Source organism: Glycine soja, chromosome 1, assembly GCF_004193775.1.
Source record: "Glycine soja cultivar W05 chromosome 1, ASM419377v2, whole genome shotgun sequence".
NCBI lineage: Eukaryota > Viridiplantae > Streptophyta > Magnoliopsida > Fabales > Fabaceae > Glycine > Glycine soja.
In genome coordinates this window covers 49,622,862-49,636,808 of record NC_041002.1, presented here as the reverse complement: position 1 = coordinate 49,636,808, position 13,947 = coordinate 49,622,862, and the positions used below count along the sequence as shown (strand labels likewise).

Here is a 13,947-nt window from a genome sequence, read left to right as displayed (position 1 = left end):
CCGCACCCCACCCAGTAGCGTCCCCCACCCAACACCATCACTATTCACTACTATCTGCATCACTCAAAGCAATGTGAATGATGGCTTTATCGGCTCTGTTTGCCTTTATTGAACCCAACCCCATTGAATTCATCATTCATGTATGTGAATAGCACCACTGGGGAAGAGAGGGACACCTATTGCAGCGATGTATTCAAGTTACACCTTTCACCATGGTGCCTTTCCTTCCTCACCAAACCCATCTTTTTCAATACAAAACATGCTCAAATCGAAAATCAAGAAAAAAGAATTTTGCCAACCTATTTTGGGATACTTATTCTGAATGTGTATAGGTAATGTAGAAAACTTATTTCAAACTAGCTATTTTGGAATATGAAAATCATATTTTCTAATAGCTATTTTAAACTGCCTGTACACTTCTGAAATGGCCATTCAGCAATAAAGGGATGGTAAAATAGAATTTAAAACATTTGGGGTGCATGAAGAAAAAATGAGGTGCAGGAAGCAGTTTATACCTGTTGGACTGCAATATTATTATGTTTGGACTTTGGGGTAACCATAAGATGCCTTTTGTTTTTGGTGATCATGGCTTGGCTTGTTTTTTTGTCTGTCAGACATGCATTATTTGAAAACTTTTAACAGTTGTAATAGAAAAAAAAAATGGTTCATGTGATGTATGATTTTTACTTTCAACCAATCACAAGAGATTATTTTTAAGATTGTCAAAGACAACAAAATTATTATTTATGATTGGTTGTTAGTATAAAAATCATTTACCCCTTATCGGTGCATGTACCTATTTTTCTCATGTATCATTATATTTCAGTACCATGTAAGATAAAGATTTTAATTAAAGGCAACTTACATGTAGTTTTTTTTAGCTTTTTTAATTTTATTCTCTAATTAAAATTGTTCTTTCTTCTCGGTATCATACACAATAAAATTAAGCTAAAATATGTTTGTGATCCTTAATAAATACTTAATTTTATATTTATTTTCTAATATTTTTTTTTAACATTGAGTCCTTAATAAAACAACAATTTTATTTTTTGTTTTTGATACTTTTTTAATCCTTGGTAAATTAGCGAATTTTGTGTTTGGTTTATGATAAATTTTTTTTATTTGTTATTAGTCTTTTATGAACAAATTTACCAAGGAGCAAATATAAAATTCGCTAATTTATTATGGATTATTTATTTTTATAGATGAAAAATAAAATTGTTATTTTATCATGAAGCCAAAACGAAAATTTTTTTTATTAGAAAAGGCAGAGACATTTTAGCCAAAAAAAGTAAGAATACCTACCTAAATTTTGTTCATTAATAGTTGCAATCTGTAAACACAATTATTTATGCCGAGGTGTTGGCCTTGAACTAGAAGTGAAATAGCTTTCTCTAGAAAAAATAAAAGCAATTCTCCTTTTATCACAAACCAACATCTACAAGGCTATAACCTGCGGTTTTTCTTAAACCCAAGTCCTGGATAGATTGTCTCAACTCGGTAGCATCTTTCCAGCTTCCTGCAGCAACATACATATTTGACAAAGATATGTAATGTCCAACATTTTGAGGTTCAAGTTGAAAGAGATATTGAGCAATTTTTTTCCCCAACTTGAGTTCTCCATGATAGTTGCATGCACTTAGGAGAGCTCCCCACACACCTGAGCTGTCACACCCCTTAGCAAACTCATAAGCCTCATCTAGTCTACCTGATCTTCCTAGCATGTCAACCACATAAACTTGATGCTCAGTCTCAGGTTGTACTCCATATCTCTCCAACATACACTCATAAAACCAAAGACCTTGGTTCACAAGTCCAGAATGGCTGCATGCTGATAAAAGGCTAACAAAAGTGCTTTTGCTCACCCTTGCTCCTGACTCACACATTTCATGAAAGAGTTTGATTGCTTTCTCACCCTTTCCATGGTATCCATATGCAGAAATCATTGAATTCCAAGCTGATTCTGACTTCTCCTTGGCATGTCTGAATACTTGGAGGGCAGTGTCTAATCTTCCACAGTTGCTATACAAATCTATAAGAGCTGCTGATATGAAAGAATTGTCTTGAATGCAAGTCCTGAACACATGGGCATGAACTTGTTTTCCATGTCTTAGGACACCAATTTGAGTGCAAGCTGAGAGAACACCAATAATGGTGATCTCATTTGGTTCGAACTGAAGATTGAGAAATAGTTCCAGTGCCTCTCTACTTTCTCTATTATGAGATAATGCTGAGATCATGCAATTCCATGAGCACAGATTGGGAGTTGAGAAGAATTTAAACACTACTTTGGCACTATTGATGTCCCTGCATCTGTCATACATGGTAATTAACGAGTTCTGAACCCGAGTATCTGATCCCAAAGGAGACTTAACTGTAAGGCCGTGAAGAGACTTCCCTAGGTTGAATAGTTCCAGGTTTGCACAGGCAGACAAGGCACTAACAAGGGTTATAGAGTCATAGTTTAGAGGAGGTTCCTGTCTCATCAAGTTGAAAGTCTCTAGAGCCTCTCTAAAATGGTCACATCGAACACACCCCACAATTAGTGTGTTCCATGAAGCTATATCTGCTAAAGCAGAATTCTCGTGCAAAATTGAGAAACTGGCTGTCAGGTCCCCACAATTGATATACATGTGCATGAGAATATTTATTAAAAGAATGTGGTTCAAAAATCCAGATTTCAACTGCCAGCAGTGAACTGATTTTCCGAAGTGGATACTATTAATATTAAGGGAGTTGCAGGATGAAAGAATAGCAAAAACAGTTGATGAGCTGCAATTTGGACCCCAACGTAGCATCTCTGTGAACAAATTTTGAGCTTCTTCAGAATACCTGTTATGGGAATAGCCAGATATCATTGCATTCCATGAGACTGTGTCTTTCTCTGCAGTAGAATTGAACAAGAGCTCAGCTTTCTCCACTAGGTTGCACTTTGAATACATGCCTATCAGACTGTTCAGTAACATAACATGATCAGATATCATCTGTCTTCGAATTGCATATCCATGGATAGTTCTTCCTTCTCTGGAGAGCATCAGTTCTGCACAAAGTGGAAGTAGGGTAATTAATGTCACTATATCAGGCTGGAAAAACCCTACTTTTTGCATTTGAACCAGAAGATCAAACACTTCCTTAATCTTTCCATTTGAAGCAAATCCTTCCATCATTGCATTCCAGGAAACAATATCTTTAAGTGCTATTTCTCTGAATAGTGTTTCAGCAGCCTTGATGTCTTCACATTGTGAATATAATGAAATGAGAGAGTTGGCAACTGAAACATGTGACTTGTAGCCTAGCTTGATTCCCAGACCGTGAACGGACTGACCAAAAGACAGCTCTCCCAAACTTGAAGACGCGGAAATGGCACAACATAGACTGACATTGTCTGCTGTTTCTTCAGAAAAACTCATTCTTTTGAAGTAACACAATGCTTTTTCTGGATGACGGTTGTAAAGACTGCCTCTCATAATTGAATTCCATGAAACTGCATCTTTACATTCAATCTCTTCATATAGGCACTCAGAAGAGCTTAGATCACCACACTTGGCATACATGTCAACAAGAGCATTACCTAAACTGATATCCACAAGCATTCCAGATTTTATACTCACACAATGAATTGCGCGTCCTTGATCAAAGTTTTTCATGTGTAAGGAAGCTGATACAATAAGCAATAGAGTAGTAGAATCAAACCCAGTTTGGGCCTTGATCATTTTATCAAAGAAGTCCATTGCTATCCTATAACACTTATTTTCAAGAGATGCTGCAACAATAGCATTCCAAGCAATCGCATCTCTATTCTGAATCTCATCAAACAAACCCTTTGAAGAGGTAAAGTCTCCAGCCTTGGAATAAATAGTGAGTAGAGATGTTGAAGTGGGGAGGTGAGCTAGAGCACCTATCTTTAAGGCTGCACAATGGGCAACAGTGGCAGTCACAATTTTGGGTTTTTTGAGGCACAATTTGATGTAATCAACAAGCTCAAAATGGATCTCTCTCCCATGTATATATCTTTGTGGCATTTCGTCAAACAGCTGAATGACGCTGCAAAAACAATGACAATGCGATAACATTGCAGGAGCATATGGAGTAATGGGAAGCCCGTGTCGCTTAACAACGCTGAAGTTCCCATTTTGGTAGTTCTGTTTAGAAATTGAATGGGATGATGGTGATATTCTAGGTCCAAACAAGGCTAAATTTTCATTGGCCAATCTTTTAACGTGCTTTAGTAGTAATTGGAAAACTACCCATGTTTTCATTTTCACTTCATGCTTGATTGTAGCTATGAAAAATCCTGTCTTGCGCTAAAGAATATTAATTTGAGAACTTTGCAATTTCGAATCTTCGATGGCAATGCTTAGCAGTAGAGTAGCTCCTACGTAATAACTCACTCTTATTTGGGAAAAGATTGTAGCAGTGTTTTATCGTTGCTAGATAACGTTTTGGTCTAGTCTCAACATGACACTAGAAATGAAACTAGTTCAATTAACAGCGGTTCTTAAGTGTGATGCAAGCAACTATGCATAAATATTTAACTAGCCAATGTATTTTGAGAAAATAATGCTAATTGAGTTTTAGTTTTTAACTTAAAAAATATTTTTTTAATTAGGGATTTTAGTAATTTTATTCCCAACCGATAAAGCTAATTAGATGACCAAAATTAGAGAATTGGGATGCCTCTTGTATTTTTAATTACAAGCAATTCAATATCAACTGAAACATCAGCATTCAAAAACTACAACCTTATCTAGGAAACTGTCAGCTTCAATTTCTCCAATTTGCAATGTTGGAAAGTTGATACAAAGCATGTTCTTCCCATTGTTACACATGAATCATATTGTCTCTCTCTAACAACTAACATCCTCAATGTGGATACAGATTCTTTACTTCCTCAAGTATATATCTTGGTCTTGGCAATGAGTTGGAAACCAAACCACCTTTAATAAAATCTCTTCCGTGTATCTCCTGTCCATAGTGTTTTAACAAACATGATCCTGAAGTTGACCTCACCATGGTGGATGATCATCAGCGGAAGTTTGAGGAGGGATTGGCTTCCATTCAGGTTTCTCATCCCAGTACATATCGTAATAAATGTGGCCAGGAGTGTGATCCAGCACGCAGCACCATATACCTGGGTACCGTTTAACACGTTTTCTGAATCTATCTTCCCTTTCCTGATAAAATAATGCATGGATCAGGACATGATAAACGTGAATCTCGATATGAAAAAAGTGAAACTTCAAAAGAGAAGTGTATAGTAGTCCTTGCCTTGTCGCTGAAACCTGCAAAAGCATCTTGCATTGAAGAGAACTGAATGACTTTTATATCCTTGAATGATGAAAATACTTTCATGTACTGTAAATTCAAGTGGAAACAACCAGGTTCAACATATTTTAAATAGGACACTGAAAATTGTGCAAAGTCAATTTTTAGTTCTTTGTCTAGCCCAGCCATTCCTCAATCAAAAAATATCTGTAAGCAACCATGAAATTATATGATCAAAAAATGAAAAAAAACAACAATGACATTATGATTATTTGATAAAGGAAGGGCTCAATTTTGATGGCATTAGGCTGTGTTAAGGGTGGTTACTGCATACATGAGAAGAATCTTCCATTCTGCAATTCTTAGAACAATGGGCTTCATTTTTCCAGGGGAAAAAAACTGCCAACACAAGAGACCATTCATCTTGCATGTTTGGGTAATTGGTGTAGAAACAATCTTCACTAGAAAGTAATTTGGAGGAATTACTTTTCAAAGAAGAAGAATGGACTTTATGTTTAGGAATATTCATCCAAAAGTCATTTGGGTAATTGGCACAGAAGATACTAAAATAACTTGACCGAAAGTAAGATTTTCTTACTTCCAGCATAATTTCTTATGTGACCCAGAATTAGGTTTTAGGTTCGCAGTCATACATGACAACTTGGGCACTTAAAAATTTTCCCCACCAATCAACCATGTTTTCTAGGTGAGCTTTCCAACCAGCTCCTGATCCTTAGACCTTATGCAAGTTAATGAATAGACTTGGCATAACCAAACAAGATCTGACACACAAGGATAAACATACCAATGTACTTTATAGGGTTGATTTAGAAGAACTTAAAGTCTAGAACTGAAATAACCATTAAATGCATCAAAATTTTAAATACCCTTTCTTCATTGCTATGCCTTGGAAATTTGAGTACTCCCCCAACAGTGGTGTTATTTGATGCAAAACAATCTTGGGTTCCATCCTTACAGAGCTGAACATCAAGCCATGACTTCTTCACCTGAACTCGAGACCCAGGCGATAAGTTTTGTGAGGGAGATACAACAAGAAAGGAGAATTCACAGTTTCAAATGTAGATGGAAATGAAATTTATTCACCTCTGAGGGGAGGATGGGATTATCAAGTATTGAGTACTCTCTAATATCTATTCCGGGGCCAAACTCTTCCTCAGGGAGTTCTTTCAACATGGCATTTACCTGTAATAGAGTACATTTCTGTAGCTGAGCATAAGACAGTGACAGAAAATGTTTTTTTATTATGTAAACAGGGGAGAGGCAGAGACGAAGAAAAGATAGGGAAGAGGTTACATTAAATATTGTAATCTAAGGTACACAGGGAATTAAAAAGGGTTTATATTCTGTAGTACTAATCTGCAGGGCTTTTATCTCAGTATCCTACTTAAAGTCCACATCTAATTCACGAAAACAGATGAAATCAGAATTAGTGAAAGCCTAAAATTTTAAAACCATACAAAAAAATAACCAATTAATTAAATAAAATGAAGCATAGAATTTCCTTATTGATTTTATGTAGATCATCAAAGAGACTGCTTGTTTGAACCTGAATCAAACACCTAAAATAATTATACAAGCTTCTCTTTAATAAAAAAAATAATCATGTAGATTATGGACTGTAAGTGTTGAGCAATAGTGTAAATGAAAACTCATTTCCACTCTTCAAGCTGACTCCAGATCCCTTGTGCTTTTTTAAATTATAAGGGCATATCTGATCACAACTACTCACATCAAAGGTCATTCCTTTTGATTCAGTATCAAATAAATAGCAGTAACTGATAATTGTGACAAATCTTCAACACAACCAAACTTGGTGTTTATGTTTCTTCGGAGGTAGAAATGATAAATTATTGAATCAGCAAAACATAAAATGTTTGAACTGTTGAAAAAATTGAAATTCTGATTGATATATATATATATATATATATAGTGATAAAATGTAAAATGTTACTGATCTAATAAATCAAAAGAACTTTTGAAATTCCAATAATGTTTGGGGAAGGAGTTCTGAAGTAGCAACTTAGTTTGAGAGATGTATGTAGTTTGATATATATAGTGATAAAATGTAAAATATTACTGATCTAATAAATCAAAAGAACTTTTGAAATCCCAATAATGTTTGGGGGACAGGGACAGTGGCAGGGGCAGGGGTTGAGGTAGCAACTTAGTTTGAGAGATGTATGTAGCTTTTACTCGGTGAAAAGTGCTTATTATAGAGTAATATATATATATATATATATATATATATATATATATATATATAGACGGTATCAAGGGATTTACAATACCCACGCACCCTGCTCAACCAACTAAGAACACTACTGCTTGCTTTGCAATTTTCAGGTTTTCACATCTAAAGCAAGTACTACCATCACACTTAGTTCATGTGTAAAACATCAATTTCATAAGCTTTGCAGAGGACTAAATACTTGTCCCCAAAATTTCTAAGGCTGTTATTCATCAATCCAGTCAATCTAAAGAATAAGTGAACAACAATAATAACAATTTAGGAACTACTTGATCAAACTAGAAATACCTCAAAGACATGATCCAAAGGACAGAGAAAAGGTTGTCTAGTCATAGACCCGTCTAAAACACCAGGATGGGGAAACCATAGCCTATCAATTCTGCACCATAGTGGAGGCATCACCTAAATATATACACATAAAAAAATGAATTAAGATAAAATTATATAATTTATGCAGTGAAAATGAACTACAAAGGAGAAACTGTCAATCTTAATCACTAAGAACCACCAAACCAGCTGTATCAAATGCCCCAGGTTTAAAAGAAAGTTGACAGATATATCAACCATGGCAGCATGTTAGGCTGTAAAGTTTTTTTGTTACATTTTGATTTTAGATGGTAGGACTGCTATGAACTTTAATCATGGGAAAGTCAATTCCATGCATCCTTTTTCCACACCAATCACCTTTTGGCATTTTTTAATGGAATCTTATTTATGAAAAGGGTGAGAATGATAGGGAAGGGGGCTGAAGAAACCAACAGTGGAAGTATGCTAGTTCTTTCAATTGAATTGATTAATAAGAAATCAATTACATCAATATTAAAGAGGAGAGAAAAGTGCAAAGGAATCATTAAGTATTAAGACTGTCAAACAAGCTTAATGGATAACATTGAGCCAAAAATAGAAGTTCATTGCAACTTTCATGTAATTGCTAATGGTTGATAATTTACAGGACTCATAAGGAAAGTTAATTAACAGTGCTTGAGAGTACTGATATGAGATATTTGGGATTCAACATGTAATTTAATAAGCATTTTATGATCCCAGAAAATAGTTCTCACCAGTGTTCTGTTCAAAAGGGAAGCAATTGCAAGTGCTGTTCTAATCTGTTTCATCTGGACAAATTCATGTACAACATAAATTAAGAGATGTAACATCATAGTTTCTGTTTCAAATGCAGAAGTGAAAAGGATCAGATCAATACATGCATACTTGGTAATTAACAAGTGTAAAATGTGATTCAATGGTATGCTTCCCACTTAGCAACAAGCTTTTTGGAATAGAAGGCTTAAATGACAAGAAGCCCCCTGCAAAAGTTCCTCATGAGGAGTCAACATATCAACCATAGGCAGATAATGAAAATAATGCATTGAAACATTAAGTGCCAACTTTGGGTTTTCAGCATAAAGGTATAAATGTATGATGCTAGCTTGCATGCTTGTTGGGATCTACATTTGGGTCTTCCAAGCACACTAGCATAGGGTTTGAAATCTCAAACTTTAGTTTGCTCCTAAAATTATTTGTTAGGATGTTTTCTAGTAGAATTTCGTTCCTAAAAGTATGTTCAACTAGAAGCAAAAAAAAAAAAAAAAACTTGCTTTTGTATTAGATTAACAATTTTATACTAAGACAAGACATAACGGAATTAGTGTGTTCGTGCATATGCATTGAACAAGAATATGAAGCAAATTACATGCTAACCAAAATAGAGCGAGAAATAACTAATTACCAGGAGGATTATAGTATTCTGGTGGATCACGGAAAACCATGGCTTCTCGCAGTCGGTGGCGCTTTCCTTCAGTGCCTGCATATTGAAATGTTGTGTGCACTGCATATGGCTCCAATCTGAGTTGCTGATACATAGCCTAGAATCATGAATGCAAGTATGTTCTTAGGAAAAACTGAACACAGTTTGTTTCTCTACATCACAGGGTCCACGCAAGATTCACTTGGACAGTTAATTGTGTAAAAGAAAACAGAAAGTAGAATAGTAGATATTATATAAAATCAGAAAAGAAGGAATTTGTAATTGTTAACTAGATCCTACCTGGACAAAATATGTATGTCCACTACAGAAGATACTTGAAGGCAAAATTCCCAGCTTTAGATTTCCATCATAAGCATAAACAAGTCCACTGTCCTCATCAACTGACGGTCCTAATTGTCTATGTACAATATCATTAAAACCATTCTGATCCCATATCTTATCATCAGCTAGAAGCAGTTCCTTCCATTCCTTTGCTAATTTTTTCGCAGACTCAGTAGGTCTCCAATGGAAAATTCCAATGTTGTAAGCAGCACCAACTATACAAGGTGATAGGACACAAGTTTAAAAAAAAAAAAAAAAAAAGGTGATAGACACAATCATCAACATAGTATCTCTTCCGTTAAAGCTAAGAAATTGTGATGATATATGTAATAAAATGAGAGATAGAGAGGTGAAGTAAGTGAAAAAGAGCATTGAGTTTAAAAAAAAAAGAAGGAAGAAAACAACTTCAAAGTGTGGTATTTAATTTGATATGCTAAAGAATGTGCTTGAACTTCAATAAGATTATATTTTGTTTCTAAACAGAGAGAAGAGTAGAAGACACATAATATAATAAAAACTTCAGACTCTTAACAAAGTTTGCATATTGGAAAGTGTTTTGTTAGCTTCTAATGTAAAGCCATAGCAAGTGTGACATCATACTCTAAAATAATGCCTGAAAACAGAGTTCGTATAAAAGGTTCTCTCTATCATTCATATAGGGATCATTTTCAGCCATATTCACCTTCTTGCCAAATTTCCAGACTATCATCAACCACTGTTGGAACAACTTGATCACTGGATGTTAAAACATCTGCTTTGGGATAACTAGCAAGATATGGAAGTGGGTTCTGCTCCACAATCACATAATTGCATATAAGTTTTATGAATAAAATATATCTCAGAAGAACAATCACATAATATGCTTGGCGATTTCCTTAAAGATGAGCATAAAAGATGATTATGCACACTGAATAAAACAGATATAAAGTCTTGCTAATGGCACCAACAAAAGTAGGAGTAAGATAAAAAGGACACAGAATAATAACAGAATTAGCAAGCTGGAAAAGAAACTACAACATACATGACAAAAGAAAGTAAAAAAGGGAATGCCCTAATCAATACAAATTTTACAGCTCTTTTTAAATTTTGCATGATTCGTAAAAACAAAGCTAGCATATGAATCACACTTAAAAGTTAAAACTAAACATATATTGAGAAATGGAGAAAAGCACCTTCAACCAAACCATGTCAGTGTCACACATCAACAGCTCGTAACCGAAAGGCAGTATCAAGTTGATCAGAATAACTTTTTCTCTCCCCATTTTATGAAATGTTGGAGACCCCCAGCCAACATCATCTGTACTCATATGGCTGCCCATGTCAAAAACTGGTATCCCTTTCCAATAAAGCGCCTCCAATAACTTGGTATCCATTGCACCTAAAAGGTAGATTTTCAGAACCCTCTTTAGTCAACTGTACACAATACCAGATACGCATCTCTAGCAAGGGCAATTACAAAACTCAACAAAAACACATGATAGAGAAATAACTTGGTATCCATTGCACCTAAAAGGTAGATTTTCAGAACCCTCTTTAGTCAACTGTACACAATACCAGATACGCATCTCTAGCAAGGGCAATTACAAAACTCAACAAAAACACATGATAGAGAAATATAGAAGGTTTAAATCGCGACACTCACCAACAAGATAATTAGAAACTCCCAGATCATTCAACTGTTCAACCCAAGTCAGAATAAAGTCCATAAATGCATAGTTACCAAAGGTCACAATTATAATGTTATCTTTCACCCTTTGCTGAACCAATTCTTCGGTCAATCTGAAAGTATTCAAAGATGGCATCTTTTTATTGCGCGGAGGAATATTCAAAATAGGCCTTGTCTTCACATTTCGTGCCTCCGGAGGAACAGAAGGCACAACATGCGCATTTCCCGACTGAGAAACGTTAAGTGTTTGTTCTGTAAGACGAACATCCTCATCTGAAAAACATGCGCAGTTTAAGGTTTGAAATCACACCCACGTATGAAACAAAATAAAGGGTCAAAAACAAAAACACAAAAGCAGCTCAATGATTTGAAAAGTGACACAAACAAAAGGCACCATTAACAAACAACAAGGCATTAAAAGACACACAAAAGTGGAACCAATGTCAAATGCTTAAACATTATCTATCTCCGGCTAAGGAAGGTTAGCAACACATTTGAAATCCACAAAAGGGTATTTCACATTTAAGGGAAGTAACAGAAAAGGTGTGATTTTTACGGAAGCAATAGGAGTATGAATGAGAGTGTGAAAAAGGGTACTTGAAAGGGACCAAGTAGAAGCGTTGGTGGAGGGGTAGCGAATGGCGGAGAAGACGTAGAGTGAGGAAAAGACGACGCCAACGAAGACAATAGTGTAGATCGTGAGGAACAGAGGTCTCGAATGAGCCACTTCCTCACACGCCATCGAACGAAGAACAAATCACAGAGAGAGAGAGAGAGGGTCCTTTCAGATTGGCATTTTCCAATTTCACTCTCTTATTGTGTTGTGCTGTGATGAAAGTTCAACCCTTAATTCATCCCTGTTTAGTTCAACATGAACATTCTGAAAATGAAACTCTGCCAGAACGAATCTCAACTACTCTGTCTCAACAAACACTGTGAGTAGGAATATAAAATAAAAATAAAAACAAAAATAATTATTTTCATCTAATATACTTCTCTGTAACACACAAGCACACAACATAAATCATGTCTTTTTTTTCTTTTTCGAAAATAATACTAGATGAAAAAAAAATCTTATTTTTCCAAGGTTTTAGGTATCTTAGAGTTGCTTTCCAATCATGAGTTTTTTCCTATTATCATCCCCTTTATCAACTGTGTGTATGTCAATAAAAAAGTTAACAAATTTCTATATAATTATATTTACAATATTAGTACATATTTTAATTAAATTCTAAACATAAATTGTGGTCAGAATTTAATTTGTTATTGATGCAAAGTATCGATTATTTTGCTTTTGAACTCATATTCATTGAAAATATAAGAGTGTGTTTGATTTGTATTTTCATTTTCTGATTTCATTTTTAAAAGATTAAAATTCTTAAAATATGTTTGATTTGACTTTTTATTTTATGTTTTCATGAAATAAAAATACTAAAAATTTATAATAAATTGACTTCTTGAAAATACTGAAAACGAGAATTTATGTTTTCACTCTTTGGTTGTCTCCTGATTTTATTTTCACAGGAAATGTTTTCAGAAATCCAACTAAACACATCTTCATCCTCATTTTATATTTTCAATAAAATAAAAACAGAAAACAAGCAAATTAAACCCCCACTAAGGAAACCACACTTTATTAATATGGCTTATAGTTGCCAAGATCCTGAAACAGTGTAAGTAGTAGACCGAAAGGCAGTTAGATTTATTCTATGCAAATATCGTGCAACCAACAAAATGGAGAAGGTAAGCACGCACTGCTAAGTGAAACATTGTCTTTCTTGCTGTCATGTTTTGTCGATACAAGTTTCTCTGCCAAAAGAAAGTGACATGTAATAAGCCTTTGTCTGTAGTCAACCACACCTGCTTGTGGCTGACTCCGAGCATTGTTGTCAATATGATGATAACCTTATCCACTACAGTAGAAACAATAAGCTTAGCCATGGAAGCTTGCCACTCCTGCACCACTGCCATAGCTTTTCACTTACAAGCAGATGCTGTTGGTGGTACTCGTTCAACTTGAGATAGACTTGACTCATTCTACGTGTCTACCAAAATTGTGTGTGGGACATATTGCATTGAAAAAATATAAACTTAATCAACAATTAAAAAACATTAATTTAAAATAGGTACACAATGAAGACTTGTTTTCGTTAGATGTACGAGATAATTATTTTTAATGGAGTTCAAGTGAGTTACTTGAATTACTAATCGAACAAAAATAGTTGGCTAAAGAGAGATGGAGGGGGAAAGCCACATATAGAGGTTTGGTGGCCAAAAATGGAAGAAAATATTGTCAGAGAGCGAGATTAAGGGGGTAGGGGAAAGGTTGGGGGTAGGAAGGTAGTACTAATTACTATGTTGGGGGGTTTAAATAGCCCTTGAGGAGTGCCAATAGCAAGCCCTTTAATTTAGAATCAAACAATGTTAAAGCCCACCCACCCCTGGCCCAATAGTAGGTTTTTTGTACCCAAATCATACAAGACAAGGTCAGGGGCATAAGTGAAGAAAATTCCATTGATTTTTTTTTATCAGCAAATTCCATTGAAAAGTTATGCTTTTACCATCATTCCTTTGGGAAAAAAAACTATCATTCCCTCTTAATTGTGAATGGCTAACTATTACAGAAATGCTTCTCATTTCCTAGAAGTTCTATCATGG

General features: G+C 35.0%; 2 protein-coding genes across 4 annotated transcripts; both read right to left on the bottom strand.

Annotated features, from left to right (window-relative positions):
- Positions 1-1,284: 1,284 nt before the first annotated feature.
- Positions 1,285-4,547, bottom strand: LOC114418718 (pentatricopeptide repeat-containing protein At4g19220, mitochondrial-like). Its single transcript, XM_028384200.1, has one exon. The coding sequence runs from the start codon at positions 4,257-4,259 to the stop codon at positions 1,425-1,427; it is 2,835 nt and encodes a 944-aa protein (XP_028240001.1). The 5' UTR covers positions 4,260-4,547; the 3' UTR covers positions 1,285-1,424.
- A 104-nt stretch (positions 4,548-4,651) lies between these two features.
- LOC114418699 (arabinosyltransferase XEG113-like) lies at positions 4,652-12,235 on the bottom strand. 3 transcript variants are annotated; one of them, XM_028384171.1, is made up of 13 exons: positions 11,887-12,233; positions 11,266-11,562; positions 10,796-11,001; positions 10,306-10,411; positions 9,582-9,838; positions 9,264-9,399; positions 8,747-8,841; positions 8,596-8,649; positions 7,823-7,936; positions 6,370-6,468; positions 6,153-6,272; positions 5,269-5,355; positions 4,652-5,174 (listed from the first exon to the last, which is right to left on the bottom strand). In XM_028384171.1, exons 1-13 carry the CDS (start codon positions 12,029-12,031, stop codon positions 5,007-5,009), a joined length of 1,884 nt encoding a protein of 627 aa, XP_028239972.1. In that variant the 5' UTR covers positions 12,032-12,233; the 3' UTR covers positions 4,652-5,006. The 3 variants fall into 3 exon arrangements, with proteins under 3 accessions (XP_028239972.1, XP_028239979.1, XP_028239987.1); XM_028384178.1 differs by lacking the exon at positions 5,269-5,355 and having other exon boundaries at positions 11,887-12,235; XM_028384186.1 differs by lacking the exons at positions 4,652-5,174; positions 5,269-5,355 and adding an exon at positions 5,389-5,472 and having other exon boundaries at positions 11,887-12,235.
- Between the last annotated feature and the right edge of the window lie 1,712 nt (positions 12,236-13,947).

Bases quoted from the DNA above. Each gene is read 5' to 3' on its own strand.
- LOC114418718 (XM_028384200.1), bottom strand. From the start codon at position 4,259: ATGAAAACATGGGTAGTTTTCCAATTACTACTAAAGCACGTTAAAAGA.
- LOC114418699 (XM_028384171.1), bottom strand. From the start codon at position 12,031: ATGGCGTGTGAGGAAGTGGCTCATTCGAGACCTCTGTTCCTCACGATC. The intron at 10,412-10,795 runs GTGCTTTTCTCC...ATTGTGGAGCAG, and splicing joins CTGACATGGTTTGGTTGAAG to AACCCACTTCCATATCTTGC. The intron at 8,650-8,746 runs GTATGCATGTAT...GAATTTGTCCAG, and splicing joins TTACACTTGTTAATTACCAA to ATGAAACAGATTAGAACAGC.